General features: G+C 33.9%; 2 protein-coding genes across 2 annotated transcripts; both read right to left on the bottom strand.

Moving 5' to 3' along the window:
• Positions 1 to 1,803: 1,803 nt before the first annotated feature.
• On the bottom strand, positions 1,804 to 2,815 carry LOC125193727 (agglutinin-2-like). Its single transcript, XM_048091592.2, has one exon. It carries the CDS (start codon positions 2,771 to 2,773, stop codon positions 1,982 to 1,984), a length of 792 nt encoding a protein of 263 aa, XP_047947549.1. The 5' UTR covers positions 2,774 to 2,815; the 3' UTR covers positions 1,804 to 1,981.
• Positions 2,816 to 12,750: 9,935 nt separating this feature from the next.
• On the bottom strand, positions 12,751 to 13,769 carry LOC125193726 (agglutinin-2-like). Its single transcript, XM_048091591.2, has one exon. The coding sequence runs from the start codon at positions 13,726 to 13,728 to the stop codon at positions 12,910 to 12,912; it is 819 nt and encodes a 272-aa protein (XP_047947548.1). The 5' UTR covers positions 13,729 to 13,769; the 3' UTR covers positions 12,751 to 12,909.
• Positions 13,770 to 14,796: the final 1,027 nt, after the last annotated feature.

Below are 14,796 nucleotides of genomic sequence, written 5' to 3'. Positions count from 1 at the left end.
ATTATTTCTTCTTTCTTTTATAATTATTCTATCTCATACTCTATTCGCCCAATCATAAGTGATCAATTTTTCATTTTGGATTGTCCCACTATAAGTGATTAAATTTTTTTAAGCAAAAAACAAAATATATACCTCCTCTTACTTTATTTCATCTATACCTGTTTTTCCATCTCTTTTACATTATTCTTTCTTATCTCTCATACTTTTTCTCTCTTGTACTTTATTCATTCCACTCTAATTTAACTCAGTACGTATCATTTCTTTTTCTGTGCCCAAAAATGGTGAAACAGATGGATTATTATATTTTATCTACATTTAATTCAATAAATATAATTTTCTTAAATCTTATTATTTTGAAAAAAAATGTCTTAAATAATATGAGATTGAAGTAGTAATTGTTTCTTAAATAATAGTATGAGATTGAAGTAGTAATTGTTTCTACCGCCAACAATTCTCACATAAAAAACCTGGGTGATCCCTCCGCCACTTCCCGATAAACATACACTTTATTGACTTAAGAAATTGGCGAGCTGATCCATTGTTCACCTTAATTAAACTCATCCTATAGATACATTCTGTGACTTTGTTGGAATTACACTGAGACTCAAATTAATATATGCTTATATGCTTTCAGTGATAAATAAATACTCTAAATAATTGCATATTCTTCAAACCTATACTAAAACCATGTTTAGCTAGGTCTTTCATGATTCATGAATTTGACTCTAATCACGTTCATATGAAGGTTGAACGTCGTGCCGTAAGGACTCTTACTGGAATGATTTTTATGTTTTTCTCTAGTGTGGAAACTTCTGAGCCAAACGACTTTCCTCGCAACAAAAATTGCTTGCAGCTAGCTTCCAATGCATGATGCATCCATCATCAATGTGTTGGTTTCTAGATTACAAGAGAACTAAACCGGGTGTACGATAACCCAAAAGACGGAATATAGAAGAGAATAACAGCCGAACATTACAAACCGTTTCAGGAGCTGGAGACGCTGATCCTGGAAGGACGTATCTAGACATGCAGCGCGTCTAGGTTCGTTCACGACGTAGAGTTCATCACATGTCAGCCAATCCTGGACGGATGTATCTTGACAAGCTGTGCGTCTAGGTTCGCTCACGACGTAGACTTCATCACGTGTCAGCGTATCTGATGTAGAGTTCATCATGTTTCATTCATTCATGGACGGATGTATCTGGACACGCATCGCGTCTAGGTACGCTCACGACATAGACTTCATCACGTGTCAGCCACGTTGGCTTTACCGCGTCACACTGACGGGCCCAAAGACCAACTGCCAAGTCCAAGTCCAAGAACTCGGGCATGGGCTCGAGGCGGCGCGTGCGTGCGGCGGTGTCGGTTCTACAATCCATCTTAGTCGACTATAATTATTACATGTAATAATTCTTTTTATTAAATATTAGTTTAATAAGGTTGTCACTTCCAATGTGGATAATTAACTCCCTTAATTAATCTCACGACTTCTCTCTTAGCTCATTTAATTATATCGTAGTTTTGCTCCAACTTTAATCCATTATTTCTCTCACCGGGATCGGATTTGAGAAAATGAATATACCACAGTCATCTAATCTGAAAATAGATTGACACTTTATCGTTTAATTCACAAAATAATGTCTCATTGAATTTATTCTCGGTCAAAACCCTTTGACCTGGCACACAATTCCAACACAATACACTAGTGTTAGAATTCATAGTGGAGTGTGTAAATTGCAATGGTGGAGTTTATACTATGATCGTATAGTCAAAGAAGTAATTATGTGAAAAGTTCGACCAAGATTAATAAAAACTGACATTAATTTCATAAAACCCGTGGTACATACATACATGACATACAGAATAACATACACACACAAATGGATGAGTCCATCATCTTATTGTAATTAGGGACTCAACGAGAGAAAACTCAATCGCTAGTCCTTATTCACATAGCATACTTCACACAATAACATCACACTTACTGGCGAATGTTGGTATGCACAAGAGTGGAAGTGAAATACCACGATATGAGGTCGTGAATGGCGGCGTGGCCTCCAGTGGATGCGGATATCCCGACCTCAACCTGCTGAGGGAGAATGGTGCTCAAGTCGTACACATAGCTCACCTCATAAGTTTTTGAGCCCGCCGTCACGTGAACGCTGATGACTTTGGTAGCTTCCTCGTAGTCGATGCGGGCAGTCACCTCCTGCCCCAAAATTGCGTCACCGACGTCGGTTGTGTTTTTGGAAACATTTGATCCAATGTCAATCCCAACATGACGATGTTTTGGCTCATTAGGGTTGCTGTAGATGTCGAATTCCACGGCAAAGACGGACGGATTTTTACCAGAATTGTCGAAGATTCCAAAGCTAGCGCGTGCGGTTCCGACTGGGTATCCAACAGGCTGGATGAAGAAGGTGAGGCCATCGGCGGGGTTTGAGTCGCCGCTTTTGGGGTTGATGATGAATTTTACGGTGGTTTCAAAGTCCACCTGGCCTTCATCGTCCCAAAATTGGATGGGCTTGGAATACACGGCTCGGCCAACGCGGTACGTCAACGGGTTGCCTGAGTCGTCGGTGTTGGTCAAGCGGAGGTAGGTGGAGTCGGATGGGAAGTGGGCGTCGCCTTGGTAGAGTAGGTCAGTTGGCTTCGGGCCGCCGTAGAAATCATAGGTGAAGGAGGTCGTCTGCGACCGTGCCGTGTTGGCGATGGCAAGGAGCAAGGCTATGGAGGAAAGCACTGGAATTAGGGTTTGGAAAAGCTTGGCCATGGTTAATTACTTGGGTTTTGTTTTGGATGTGGTGGATGCTTGAGGCCTTACTAGCTTATTTATAGTAGTCTACTTGTTATTTATCTTCATAATTTTTGTATAGATTTTTTTATAGGTTTTAAATTTTATAGGTTTATTTATGGTGCAATTAAATTCGAAATCTTTACTGTCAGGCTACACATTATATCATAAGGCCAACTGATACACATCCACGCATGATACAAATTCTTTTTATTTAAAACTTACACATTTCCAACCCTAAATCATTTTATTAACTGACTTGTATTTAGAAATTGTCTATAAAGTAAATCATTTTACCGACTGCATTTAGTGATATTAATATATGAGTATTCGATTATGCCATGATACCAATATAAAGACTAGGTGTAACATCATTATACATGGACTAAAGAGTCGTAATACAATTCTCCCTGCATTCACACTGTTATAGTAGTCCCATTTTTTGGCTGCACGAAAAAAATTGGATAAAAAAAAGTTTATATAATATGGGTTTCACTTGTTTATATTAGTTTAAATGAAATATGAGTAAAATGGGTTAGTAGAATGTGAGACCTTATTATTATTTATAATGGAGTACTAAAAAAAGAACCGAGACTCCTAATCGCGGACAAACTAAAATGAAAAAACTGGACTCTTATTCATGGACGAAAAAGTTGTATTTAAAATTATGTTTATATTTTCAATATGTAGTATACTGAAAATTCATATGATGATTTTTTGATATCGTTATCATACCGTTAGTGCAGTATAGTGCTACACCGCAATAACAGTACAATATACCGTTATATTTGTTTTATAAGCATGGAAAGTCCAGTTGATCGTGACTAAGGAGGATGAAAGAAGCAGAGAGGAAAGAGGAAACATTGACACATCTAATGTGATGTGTGAAGGAATCATATTCTATAAAATATAATCTTTCACTAAATTCATGGATCCGTCTTTTAGTATAGACCGTTGTAAAATTATAGTTTTTTATTTTAATTTAAAAATTGATTTTTTAATGAAAAGAATTTTTTTATAATTAAAATATAGTTGAAAATTGATTTTTTGTCGTCCAGACCGGTCGTCCGTGGGCCTGGAATGGGTGGATGATGCACGGGCGATGCGTCGTCCTCGCCTGAAAGTTCGTCCGTTGCGATCGTCCGCGCGCCCGTCCGTCGGCTTGCAGTGGTCTGTTGAGGGATCGCGCGGACAAAAAATCCACCATTGTGTATGCTCTTAGGGTTAATTAAATTTATTGGGAAATGAAATAATTAACTTGGGAGTTGAAGTTTTATAGAATGACTTTCGATTTTAAATCTTTTGGAAGTTGATGTGTAGGATATTTAAAGGAGACTTTGATATAACATCTAATCAACGGATTTCTCACCTCATAGAGGATGGGGGAGGGGGGAGGGGGGAATCATGACCCTTGCCCAATGTGTGGTTCATACACATTGGCAAACATCGTTTTGAATAGTGTTTGATAGCTATGCTTGTAATGTAACAATCTATTCTACAGGACCATACAATTGTAAACAATAGTACATTTTTGCATGTATCACAAAATTAACACGTTTTGAATTCTAGTTGCAAGTTGTGCACCCTGATTGTATTCTTAAATATTTAAAATTAGTCCATAACTTAACTTTTATATAATGATAAATTATGTACTTAATATTTACAAATATTCAAATTCATACCCAAAACCCAAAATATGTACAATTTAGGCCAAAACTCACCTTTTATATACATTTATATTAATGACGCATTTAACTAAAAAAGATATTGATTTTTGTTTATAGAATACATTTCTTCTTTTGAGAAGGTAAATAGATGATATATCTTTTTATGTATCTTCCTTATTGAAGATGCTATAAAACCAACCTACAAGATAGAATTTCAATTTTTAAGGGAATAATTAATTATAAATTGAGATTTATTTTTTTCTACCGCTAACAGTTCTCACAAAACCCTAAAGATACACACGTTTGACTTATAAAATTGGTGAGCTGATCTTTTGTTCCCCTTTATTCAATTCATCCAATAAATTTAATTTGTTCTTTTGTTGGAATTCAACTTAATTAAATTAAGAATCAGTACAATATATCCCCTCAAAGTATTTATTTATGTCATTATTGGAATTATATGATTTCGATGATAAATAAATAAAAAATAATTGCATATTCTTCAACTCATACTAAAAGTAAGTTTAGGTCCTTTAAGCATCTAACTATCATCACGTTAATATGATGGTTGAACGTCGCGCCATTAGTGAAATGATTCTATTTATGTTTTCCTCTAATGCAATCTTGGTCACCTCTACATTTCGTATTTCATTATGTTTCGTACGGTATGATCGCATGATACTTTCTCTTTATGTGTTTATTGATCTTAATGGGCTTGTGGTTTCCCAAAGTTAGCTACAGACTCTTACGTATGCTCAGAATCATATCAGTATTAAGCGACTAATTTTCTCGCAAAAAACAATCCTTTCACCTTCCAAGTTCCAATTATGCATCCATGTATTTGGCTTCATAGAAGAGTTTGCTAATGGAGTCCATACTACTATAATCGTATAGTCAAAGGAATTAGTCATGTGAAAGGTTCCACCAAGATTAATAAAAACAAATTTCATAAAACAATGATGGCACCGTCTTCTTTTAGGGACTCAAATTTCCTTGGACAAGAAAGCGCTGACGACTTTGCAATTTTGCAAATCTCAAAACTAAAGGGCCATTTATATCCTTTGCTAGTAGGAGTATTATTTAAATTTCTTCCAAAATATTCCCTCCGTCCCCGATTAATTGTCACTCTTTGACCAAGCATGAGTTTTAAGAATTGTAAAAAAAAGTTGGTTGAAAAAGTAGTGGAATGTGAGACCCACTTTTTTTATTGGCTTTATAATAAAATGTGAGTGAAGTGAGTTAGTGGAACGTGAGACCTACTTACCATTTATAGTAAAAGTGAATTGTGACAATTATTGAGGGACAGATCGAAATGGAAAAGAGTGGCAATTAATCGGGGACGGAGGGAGTAGTAATTATCTTTAAAGGGTCATATTCTAATGCTTATAGCATCCTAATCCAAAATTAAGACCAAATCTCCACCCTTAAATTTTAAAATGAATGGATGAGATTAAATCTTACGAATCTCAACAAATAGTAGACAAAATATCAACAAAAGGGTAATATCGTCATTATGTTATCATATGATAATTTTCGTGAATATTTTTTTTATATCAACATAGTGTATTACAAATATCAACAATATGACATAAGAATATCAACACTAGTACAAAAAAATATCAACCCACATTTATTGAGATTTTTACATGGTTTTATTGAGATTTTTTGATATATTTGTTGATAAAAATCTGGTTATCAACATTTACGAAAACTAAAATAAAAAAATATCAAATTTCATCATCCGAACGTCGTCGGAACATATGCAATTGAGATCTCGTTGGAATCCTTATAAAATTATCTTTAATTTGATATATTTTTTGCGAAAAAGTAATTTAAATCGAGAGATTTACGTAAATTTAAAGTTTTAAGATGATTTTAATGAGATGGAATTGACATTAATACCCTCTAATTTTATTTATTAATTTTCTTAATTAAAAAAATAATCCATGTGACATTATTTCAACCACTAGATTTTCTAATCTAATGGCTAAGATTTAGTCTTAATTTGGGATTGCTAATTAGTTAGCAATTGATCACTCTGCTATCTTTAAATATGCAAATCCCAAAATTCAAGGACTAGGGATGTAATCAATTGCTAACTAATTACCAATCCCAAATTGAGACCAATTTTCAACTATTAGATTAGAAGATCTTGTGGTTAATATAATGCCAAGTGTAATATATTTTAAATTTAAATAATTATTAATTAAATTAAAAGGGTATTAATGTCAAATCCTATATGTAGTAATTATAACTAACTACTTTCTCTCTCCTCAAAATCATCTCAAATCTTTAAATTTACGTAACTCTCTCAATTTAAATTATTTTTTCGCAAAAAATATATTAAATTAAAGATAATTTAATAAGGATTCCAACGAGATCTCAATTGCATATGTTCCGACGATGTTCGGGTGATGAAATTTGATAAATTATATTTTAATTTTCGTACATGTTGATAAGCAGCTATTTTCAACAAATGCAACAAAAAATCTCAATATATTGTAGGCAAAATCTCAATATTATGCATGTCCAATCTCAATAAAAATGTGTTGATATTTTCTTGTCCTTGTGTTGATATTCTAATGTCATATTGTTGATATTTGTAATACACAATGTTGATATAAAAAAACACTCACGAAAATTATCATATGATAACATAATGACGATATTACCCTTTTGTTGATATTTTGTCTACTATTTATTGAGATTTTGTGAGCTTTAATCTCATCTACTCATTTTAAAATCCAAGATGGAGATTTAGTCTTAATTTTGGATTAGGGTGCTATAAGCATTAGAATAGGACCCTTCAAGGACTATATATATAATTTACTTTTAAAATATATTCATCACTAAAAAAGGAGAACGAAGGAAAAAAGGAATAAGAACAAAGAAAATTAGAAATAAATAGAATAATGTAGATGATGGTTCATGGAGAGAAGATGACAAAAACAATAAAGAAGAAATAAGAACAACATATAAAAATTAAATAGAATAATGTAGAAGATGGTCCAAAATTTTAGGTTTATTAATTAGTGTCCACGTTTTATTTTTTTAGTGGTTGTGAATAAAAAATACGAAATTTGTCAATTATACATTAAATATATGAAAATATACAAATCATATCATTATGCATACACAAATGAAAATACTCAATGATGGACGCATAAATAAATTATATCAGGGGATTTACCGTTGCACATAACTTTTCTATAGTTATCATACACTCTTTTCAACACGACAAGTGAAATGAAATGATAAAGTACGAAAATACATATATAAACTAGTTGACATAGTGTTGTCGATTTAAAATTCGCACCGTACTAATAAAAGTGAACTGCATAAATAGTACATGATCTATCACTTTTGCAAAATAAAATGGTATCTTTTCTCTGTGTACTTCACGATAAAAGTAACTCTATGTGATAAACATGTGATTTTTGGACCATAGATGGTATCTTTGGAAATTTTAATTAAATAGTAAGTACCAAATACTCACTATATGATTTCTTTTACATGTAAAATTGGTTTTGACATCAACTAAAATGAGACACTTTCTTTTTTAATATGTCCAAATAAGATGACATATTTTTAATTTCGGTGAAGCGGCAGATTGGCGAAGCAGGGATGATGTGACCAACAGTCAATATTGGTGATATATATTCACACATAATTGAAAAAGTAAGTGTATACTCTCTCCGTCCTCAAAGAACATGGACATTTGGTTCAATACAAGTTTTAATGCATAAATGAAAAAGTAAGACCTCAAAGAACATGGACATTTGGTTCAACACAAGTTTTAATGCATAACTGAAAAAGTAAGAGAAAGATAGAAATAAAAAGTAATTAAAGTATTGTTAATGGAGAATGAGTCCCACGTCTTTAGAGAGAAAAAACTTTCTAAAATAAAAAAATTCATATTTTTCAGAGACGGGCTAAAAAGAAAATACGTAGTTCATACTTTTCAGCGACGGAAGGAGTATTTTATAATTCGTTTATGTATTCATTACTAATTTATTTCTATTGTACTCAAATAATATTGATAAATTCACTTTCCATATAATTACATGAGTGTTATTATTTGTTTAAAATAAAGTTATAAGTAAACGCACCAATGCAGTTTATGTCCATTTTTTAATAAGATTAGTTTTTAAGAATTACGTACGAAAACGGTGATTTTATAATAAATGCAGCAACAGGATGGTGTATGTTTGTGATGACATTTATATAAAGTTTCAGAAGTTAAATGTAACAATAGCACATTTTTTCTAGTAGTGTGTTTTTCGTTGAATTTATGAAAGTTGTTGGCCTTGAGCTCACATCATGTAAATGAAGTCTTTCCGCTTAAGAGCATCCGCAGCGCTTCTCGTCGCTGTCTCGATCTCGTCTCTCTAAAACGAGACGGAATCGAGACAGCGATGCATCTCCTGTCTCGTCTCTATCTCGTCTCTTAGCTCGTCCGAAAGAGGAAGCTGGCGAGCTGTCTCGCCATATGCCTTGGCGACGTGGCATGCTCCGGTTCGTTCGGGCCGGCGAGTGGGCATCGTTTATATGCGTTGAAAATGTTTTTTTTTTTAAATTCAGTAAAAATTCAAAAATTAAAAAAAATCACAAAAATCACAAAAATGTACTAGCCATTTATAGCCCTTTTTTTCAAAATTTTAACTTTTTTTTTCCTATTTTTTTAAGCCTCCAATCACTTCTATAAATATCAAATCATTCCCACAAATTATGCACCATAAAAAAACTCTCTATTCTCACTCAAACACTCTATATTATTCATCTCAAAACATTATTCTTCTCCCAAATTTATTTTTTTAGGATTTTAATTATGTGTTTTTTTATTTTTTTAAGATTATAGATTGTAATTTTATTTTATTTAATGAATTGTGTTTTTATTAATTGAATTTGTTGGAAATGAAAAAAAAAAGAAATTGAATGAAAAGTTAAAGGATGAGATGGTTAAAAGATGGAAGGATGCAGATGTTGTCTCTTATTTAAGAGATGAAGTGAAAAGTACAGTGAGGCCATGAATAGTGAACAGATGAGATGGTTAAGAGATGAATAAGAGATAGGAATATGAATGGCCTAAAAAGTGGCCCTTGTGTGAAAAATAGGATATTGCAAATTTAGTACTATCTCTATTAATAGAATATCATGGTAGTGGACGATACAAATATCAATTCAAAACTGATAAATTAGTTTATTCAAGTTTATTCAATACATGTGTAACTTAACAAAATAACAAAATGACTCCACTACTATTGGAGTACTTTTGAAGGACGGAAGGAGTATTTTATAATTCGTTATGTATTATCATTACTAATTTATTTCTATTGTGCCGAATAATTATACGAGTGTTATTATTTGTTTAAAATAAAGTAAAAGCACCAATGCCGTTAAGGTCCATTTTTTTAATAAGATTAGTGTTTAAGAGTTACTTACGAAAATGGCAATTTTATAATAAATGCAGCAACAGGATGGTGCATGTTTGTGATGACATCTTTTTATAAATTTCACAAGTTAAATGTAATAATAGCACATTTTTCTAGTAGTCTTTCCGCTTAAAAAGTGGTCCTTGTGTGAAAAATAGGATATTGCATATTTAGTACGACCTCCGTAAAAATGATAATCTTGATAATAGAGTACACAAATATTAATCCAAAATTGATAAATTAGTTTATTCAAGTTTATTCAATAAAGCAATATATATGAGTAATGAGTTAGGAATAACTTTCCTAAATTGGAAATGCCCATATTTTTATTTTATATTATGGATGAAAAAATAAAAAGTGTACATATTTTTAGGGATAAAGATATAATTTTATCCCCCCCTTCATTTATATTTCTAGCTCCATGGTAATTTAAAGTTGTCGCATAAACTTCATTATTTTAATAAATATCTCATAAAATGATGTACACCAGATATTGAATATATTAGTATCATTTTCTAAAGCATCTAGTACATAGTATTTTAATTTTTTTAATGGAATAAAAGCCAGAATAATATTAAATTGAGATTTACTCTCTTTGTTCAAGTTATTGGACTTGTATTTTATTTTGGGTTATCCCATATTTGTATCATTTTTCTTTTAAGACACTATCTATTCTCGCTTAGTTTATTATTTCTTCTTTTTTTTTTATAATTATTCTATCTCATACTCTATTCGCTCAATCATAAGTGATCAATTTTCCATTTTGGATTGTCCCACTATAAGTGATTAAATTTTTTAAGCAAAAAACAAAATATTTCCCCCCTCTTACTTTATTTCATCTATACCTGTTTTTCCATCTTTCTTACATTATTCTCTCTTTATCTCTCGTACTTTTTTCTCTCTTGTACTTTATTCATTCCACTTTAATTTAACTCAATACATATCATTTCTTTTTCTGTGCCCAAAAAAAATTCATCACTTATGGTGAAACAGAGGGATTATTATATTTTATCTATATTTAATCCAATAAATATAATTTTCTTAAATCTTATTATTTTGAAAAAAATGTCTTAAATAATACTCTCTCTGTCCCATTAAAAATGAAACGTTTTCCTTTTTTAGTTGTCCCATTAAAAATGAAACGTTTACTAAAATGGAAACAACTCTATCTCTAATTTTTCATCTCTCTTACTTTACTCTCTGTTCATTAATTCACAAAACAACACTAAATAAAATCTCGTGCCAATTCCCAAATGTTTCATCTCAAGTGGGATGGAGGGAGTATGAGATTGAAGGAGTAATTGTTTCTACCGCCAACAATTATCACATAAAAAACCTGGGTGATCCCTCCGCCACTTCCCGATAAACATACACTTTATTGACTTAAGAAATTGGCGAGCTGATCCATTGTTCACCTTAATTAAACTCATCCAATAGATACATTCTGTGTCTTTGTTGGAATTACACTGAGACTCAAATTAATATATGCTCTGATTATATGCTTTCAGTTATAAATAAATACTCTAAATAATTGCATATTCTTCAAACTCATACTAAAACCATGTCTAGGTCTTTCATGATTCATGAATTTGACTCTCATTACGTTCATATGAAAGTTGAACGTCGTGCCATAAGGGCTCTTACTGAAATGATTTTTATGTTTTTCTCTAGTGTGGAAACTTCTGAGCCAAACGACTTTCCTCGCAACAAAAATTGCTTGCGGCTAGCTTCCAATGCATCCATCATCCATGTGTTGGTTTCTGGTAGGGATTGTCAATCGGGCCAGTCCGCCGGGTTCCGGGCCAACCCTATTCGGGTTGCAGGTCAATCGGGTGAGGCTAATCGGGCTGTGATTTTTTCGGGTTATAAAAGTTCAACACTAACCCTGTAATTTGGCGGGCTATTCGAGCCGGCCCACGGGTTGCGGGCTACATTGACATCCCTAGTTTCTGGATTACAAGAGAACTAAACCGGGCGTACGACAACCCAAAAGACGGAATACAGAAGAGAATAACCGCCGAACATTACAAACCTTTTCAGGAGCTGGAGAGGCTGATCCTGTAAGGACGTATCTGGACACGATGCGCGTCTAGGTTCTTTCACGACGTAGATTTCATCACTTGTCAGCCAATCCTGAACGAATGTATCTGGACAAGCTGTGCGTCTAGGTTCGCTCACGACGTAGACTTCATCACGTGTCAGCGTATCTGATGTAGAGTTCATCACGTGTCATTCAATCCTGGACGGATGTATCTGGACACACGTCGTGTCTAGGTTCACTCACGACATAGACTTCATCACGTGTCAGCCACGTTGGCTTTACTGCGTCACACTGACGGGCCCAAAGACCAACTGCCAAGTCCAAGTCCAAGAACTCGGGCATGGGATCTAGGCGGTGCGTGCGTGCGCCGGTGTGGTTTCTACAATCCATCTTAGTCGACTATAATTATTACATGTAATAATTATTTTTTATTAAATATTAGTTTAATAAGGTTGTCACTTCCAATGTGGATAATTAACTCCCTTAATTAATCTCATGACTTCTCTCTTAGCTCATTTAATTATATCGTAGTTTTGCCCAACTTTAATCCATTATTTCTCTCACCGGGATCGGATTTGAGAAAATGAATATATCACAGTCATCTAATCTGAAAATAGATTAACGCTATATGGTTTAATTCACAAAATTAATTGTCTCATTGAATTTATTCTTGGTCAACACCCTTTGACCTGGCACACAATTCCAACACAATACACTAGTGTTAGAATTCATAGTGGAGTGTGTAAATTGCAATGGTGGAGTTTATACTATGATCGTATAGTCAAAGAAGTAATTATGTGAAAAGTTCGACCAAGATTAATAAAAACTGACATTAATTTCATAAAACCCGTGGTACATACATACATGACATACAGAATAACATACACACACAAATGGATGAGTCCATCATCTTATTGTAATTAGGGACTCAACGAGAGAAAACTCAATCGCTAGTCCTTATTCACATAGCATACTTCACACAATCTGGCGAATTTTGGCGTCGCCGTTGTCTTTGGTATGCACAAGAGTGGAAGTGAAATACCACGATATGAGGTCGTGAATGGCGGCGCGTGATCCAGTAGAGGCGGAGATTCCAACCTCAACCTGCTGAGGGAGAATGGTGCTCAAGTCGTACACATAGCTCACCTCATAAGTTTTTGAGCCCGCCGTCACGTGAACGCTGATGACTTTGGTAGCTTCCTCGTAGTCGATGCGGGCAGTCACCTCCTGCCCCAAAATTGCGTCGCCGACGTCGGTTGTGTTTTTGGAAACATTTGATTCAATGTCAATCCCAACATGACGATAATTTGGATCATTAGGGTTGCCGTAGTAGATGTCGAATTCCACGGCAAAGACGGACGGATTTTTACCAGAATTGTCAAAGATTCCAAAGCTAGCGCGTGCGGTTGCGACTGGGGATCCGACAGGCTGGATGAAGAAGGTGAGGCCATCGGCGGGGTTTGTGTCGCCGCTTTTGGGGTTGATGATGAATTTTACGGTGGTTTCAAAGTCCACCTGGCCTTCATCATCCCAAAATTGGATGGGCTTGGAATACACGGCTCGGCCAACGCGGTACGTTAACGGATTGCCTGAGTCGTCGGTGTTGGTCAAGCGGAGGTAGGTGGAGTCGGATGGGAAGTGGGCGTCGCCTTGGTAGAGTAGGTCAGTTGGCTTCGGGCCGCCGTAGAAATCATAGGTGAAGGAGGTCGTCTGCGACCGTGCCGTGTTGGCGATGGCAAGGAGCAAGGCTATGGAGGAAAGCACTGGAATTAGGGTTTGGAAAAGCTTGGCCATGGTTAATTACTTGGGTTTTGCTTTGGATGTGATGGATGCTTGAGGCCTCACTAGCTTATTTATAGTAGTCTACTGGTTATTTATCTCATAATTTTTGTATAGATTTTTTTATAGGTTATGATTTTTATAGGTTTATTTATGGTGCAATCAAATTCAAAATCTTTACTGTCAGACTACACATTATCATAAGGCCAAATCATACACATCCACGCATGATACAAATTCCTTTTATTTAAAACTTATACATTTTCAACCCTAAATCATTTTATTAACTGTATTTAAAGTAAATCATTTTACTGACTGCATTTAGTGATATTAATGTATGAGTATTCGATTATGCCATGATACCAATATAAAGACTAGGTGTAACATCACTATACATGCACTAAAGAGTCGTAATATAATTCTCCCTGCATTCACTATTATAGTAGTCCCATTTTTTGGCCGCACGAAAAAAAGTGGATAAAAAAAAGTTCGTGGAATATGAGTTTCACTTGTTTATATTAGTTTTAAATGAAACATGAGTAGAATGAGTTAGTAGAATGTGAGACCTTTTTATCATTTATAATGGAGTATTAAAAAAAGAACCGAGTCTCCTAATCGCGGACAGACTAAAATGAAAATAACGGGACTCCTATTCACGGACAGAGGAAGTTATATTTAAAATTATGTTTATATTTTCAATATGTAGTATACTAAAAATTAATATGATGAATTTTCGATATCGTTACCATACATTATTGCAGTATAGTGGTATACCGCAATAATAGTACAATATACCGTTATATTTGTTTTATAAGCATGGAAAGTCCAGTTGATCGTGACTAAGGAGGATGAAAGAAGCGAGGATGAAAGAGGAAACATTGGCACATCTAGTGTGAATGAATCATATTCTACAAAATATAATCTTTCACTAAATTCATGGATCTGTCTTTTAGTATAGATCGCTGTAAAAATATAGTTTTTTATTTTAATTTAAAAATTGATTGTTAATGAAAATCATTTTTTATAATTAAAATATAGTTGAAAATTGATTTTTTTTCTTCCAGACCTATCATCCGTGGGCCT

The sequence above is a fragment of the Salvia hispanica genome, chromosome 4, assembly GCF_029641045.1.
Source record: "Salvia hispanica isolate PSC_SH4W2 chromosome 4, Shi_PSC_v1, whole genome shotgun sequence".
NCBI classification, from domain to species: domain Eukaryota; kingdom Viridiplantae; phylum Streptophyta; class Magnoliopsida; order Lamiales; family Lamiaceae; genus Salvia; species Salvia hispanica.
The sequence above is the reverse complement of the archived record's forward strand: the minus strand, read 5'-3'. Positions and strand labels throughout refer to the sequence as shown.

Excerpts from the sequence above, each read along its gene's own strand:
- LOC125193727 (XM_048091592.2), bottom strand. The coding sequence starts at position 2,773 with ATGGCCAAGCTTTTCCAAACCCTAATTCCAGTGCTTTCCTCCATAGCC.
- LOC125193726 (XM_048091591.2), bottom strand. The coding sequence starts at position 13,728 with ATGGCCAAGCTTTTCCAAACCCTAATTCCAGTGCTTTCCTCCATAGCC.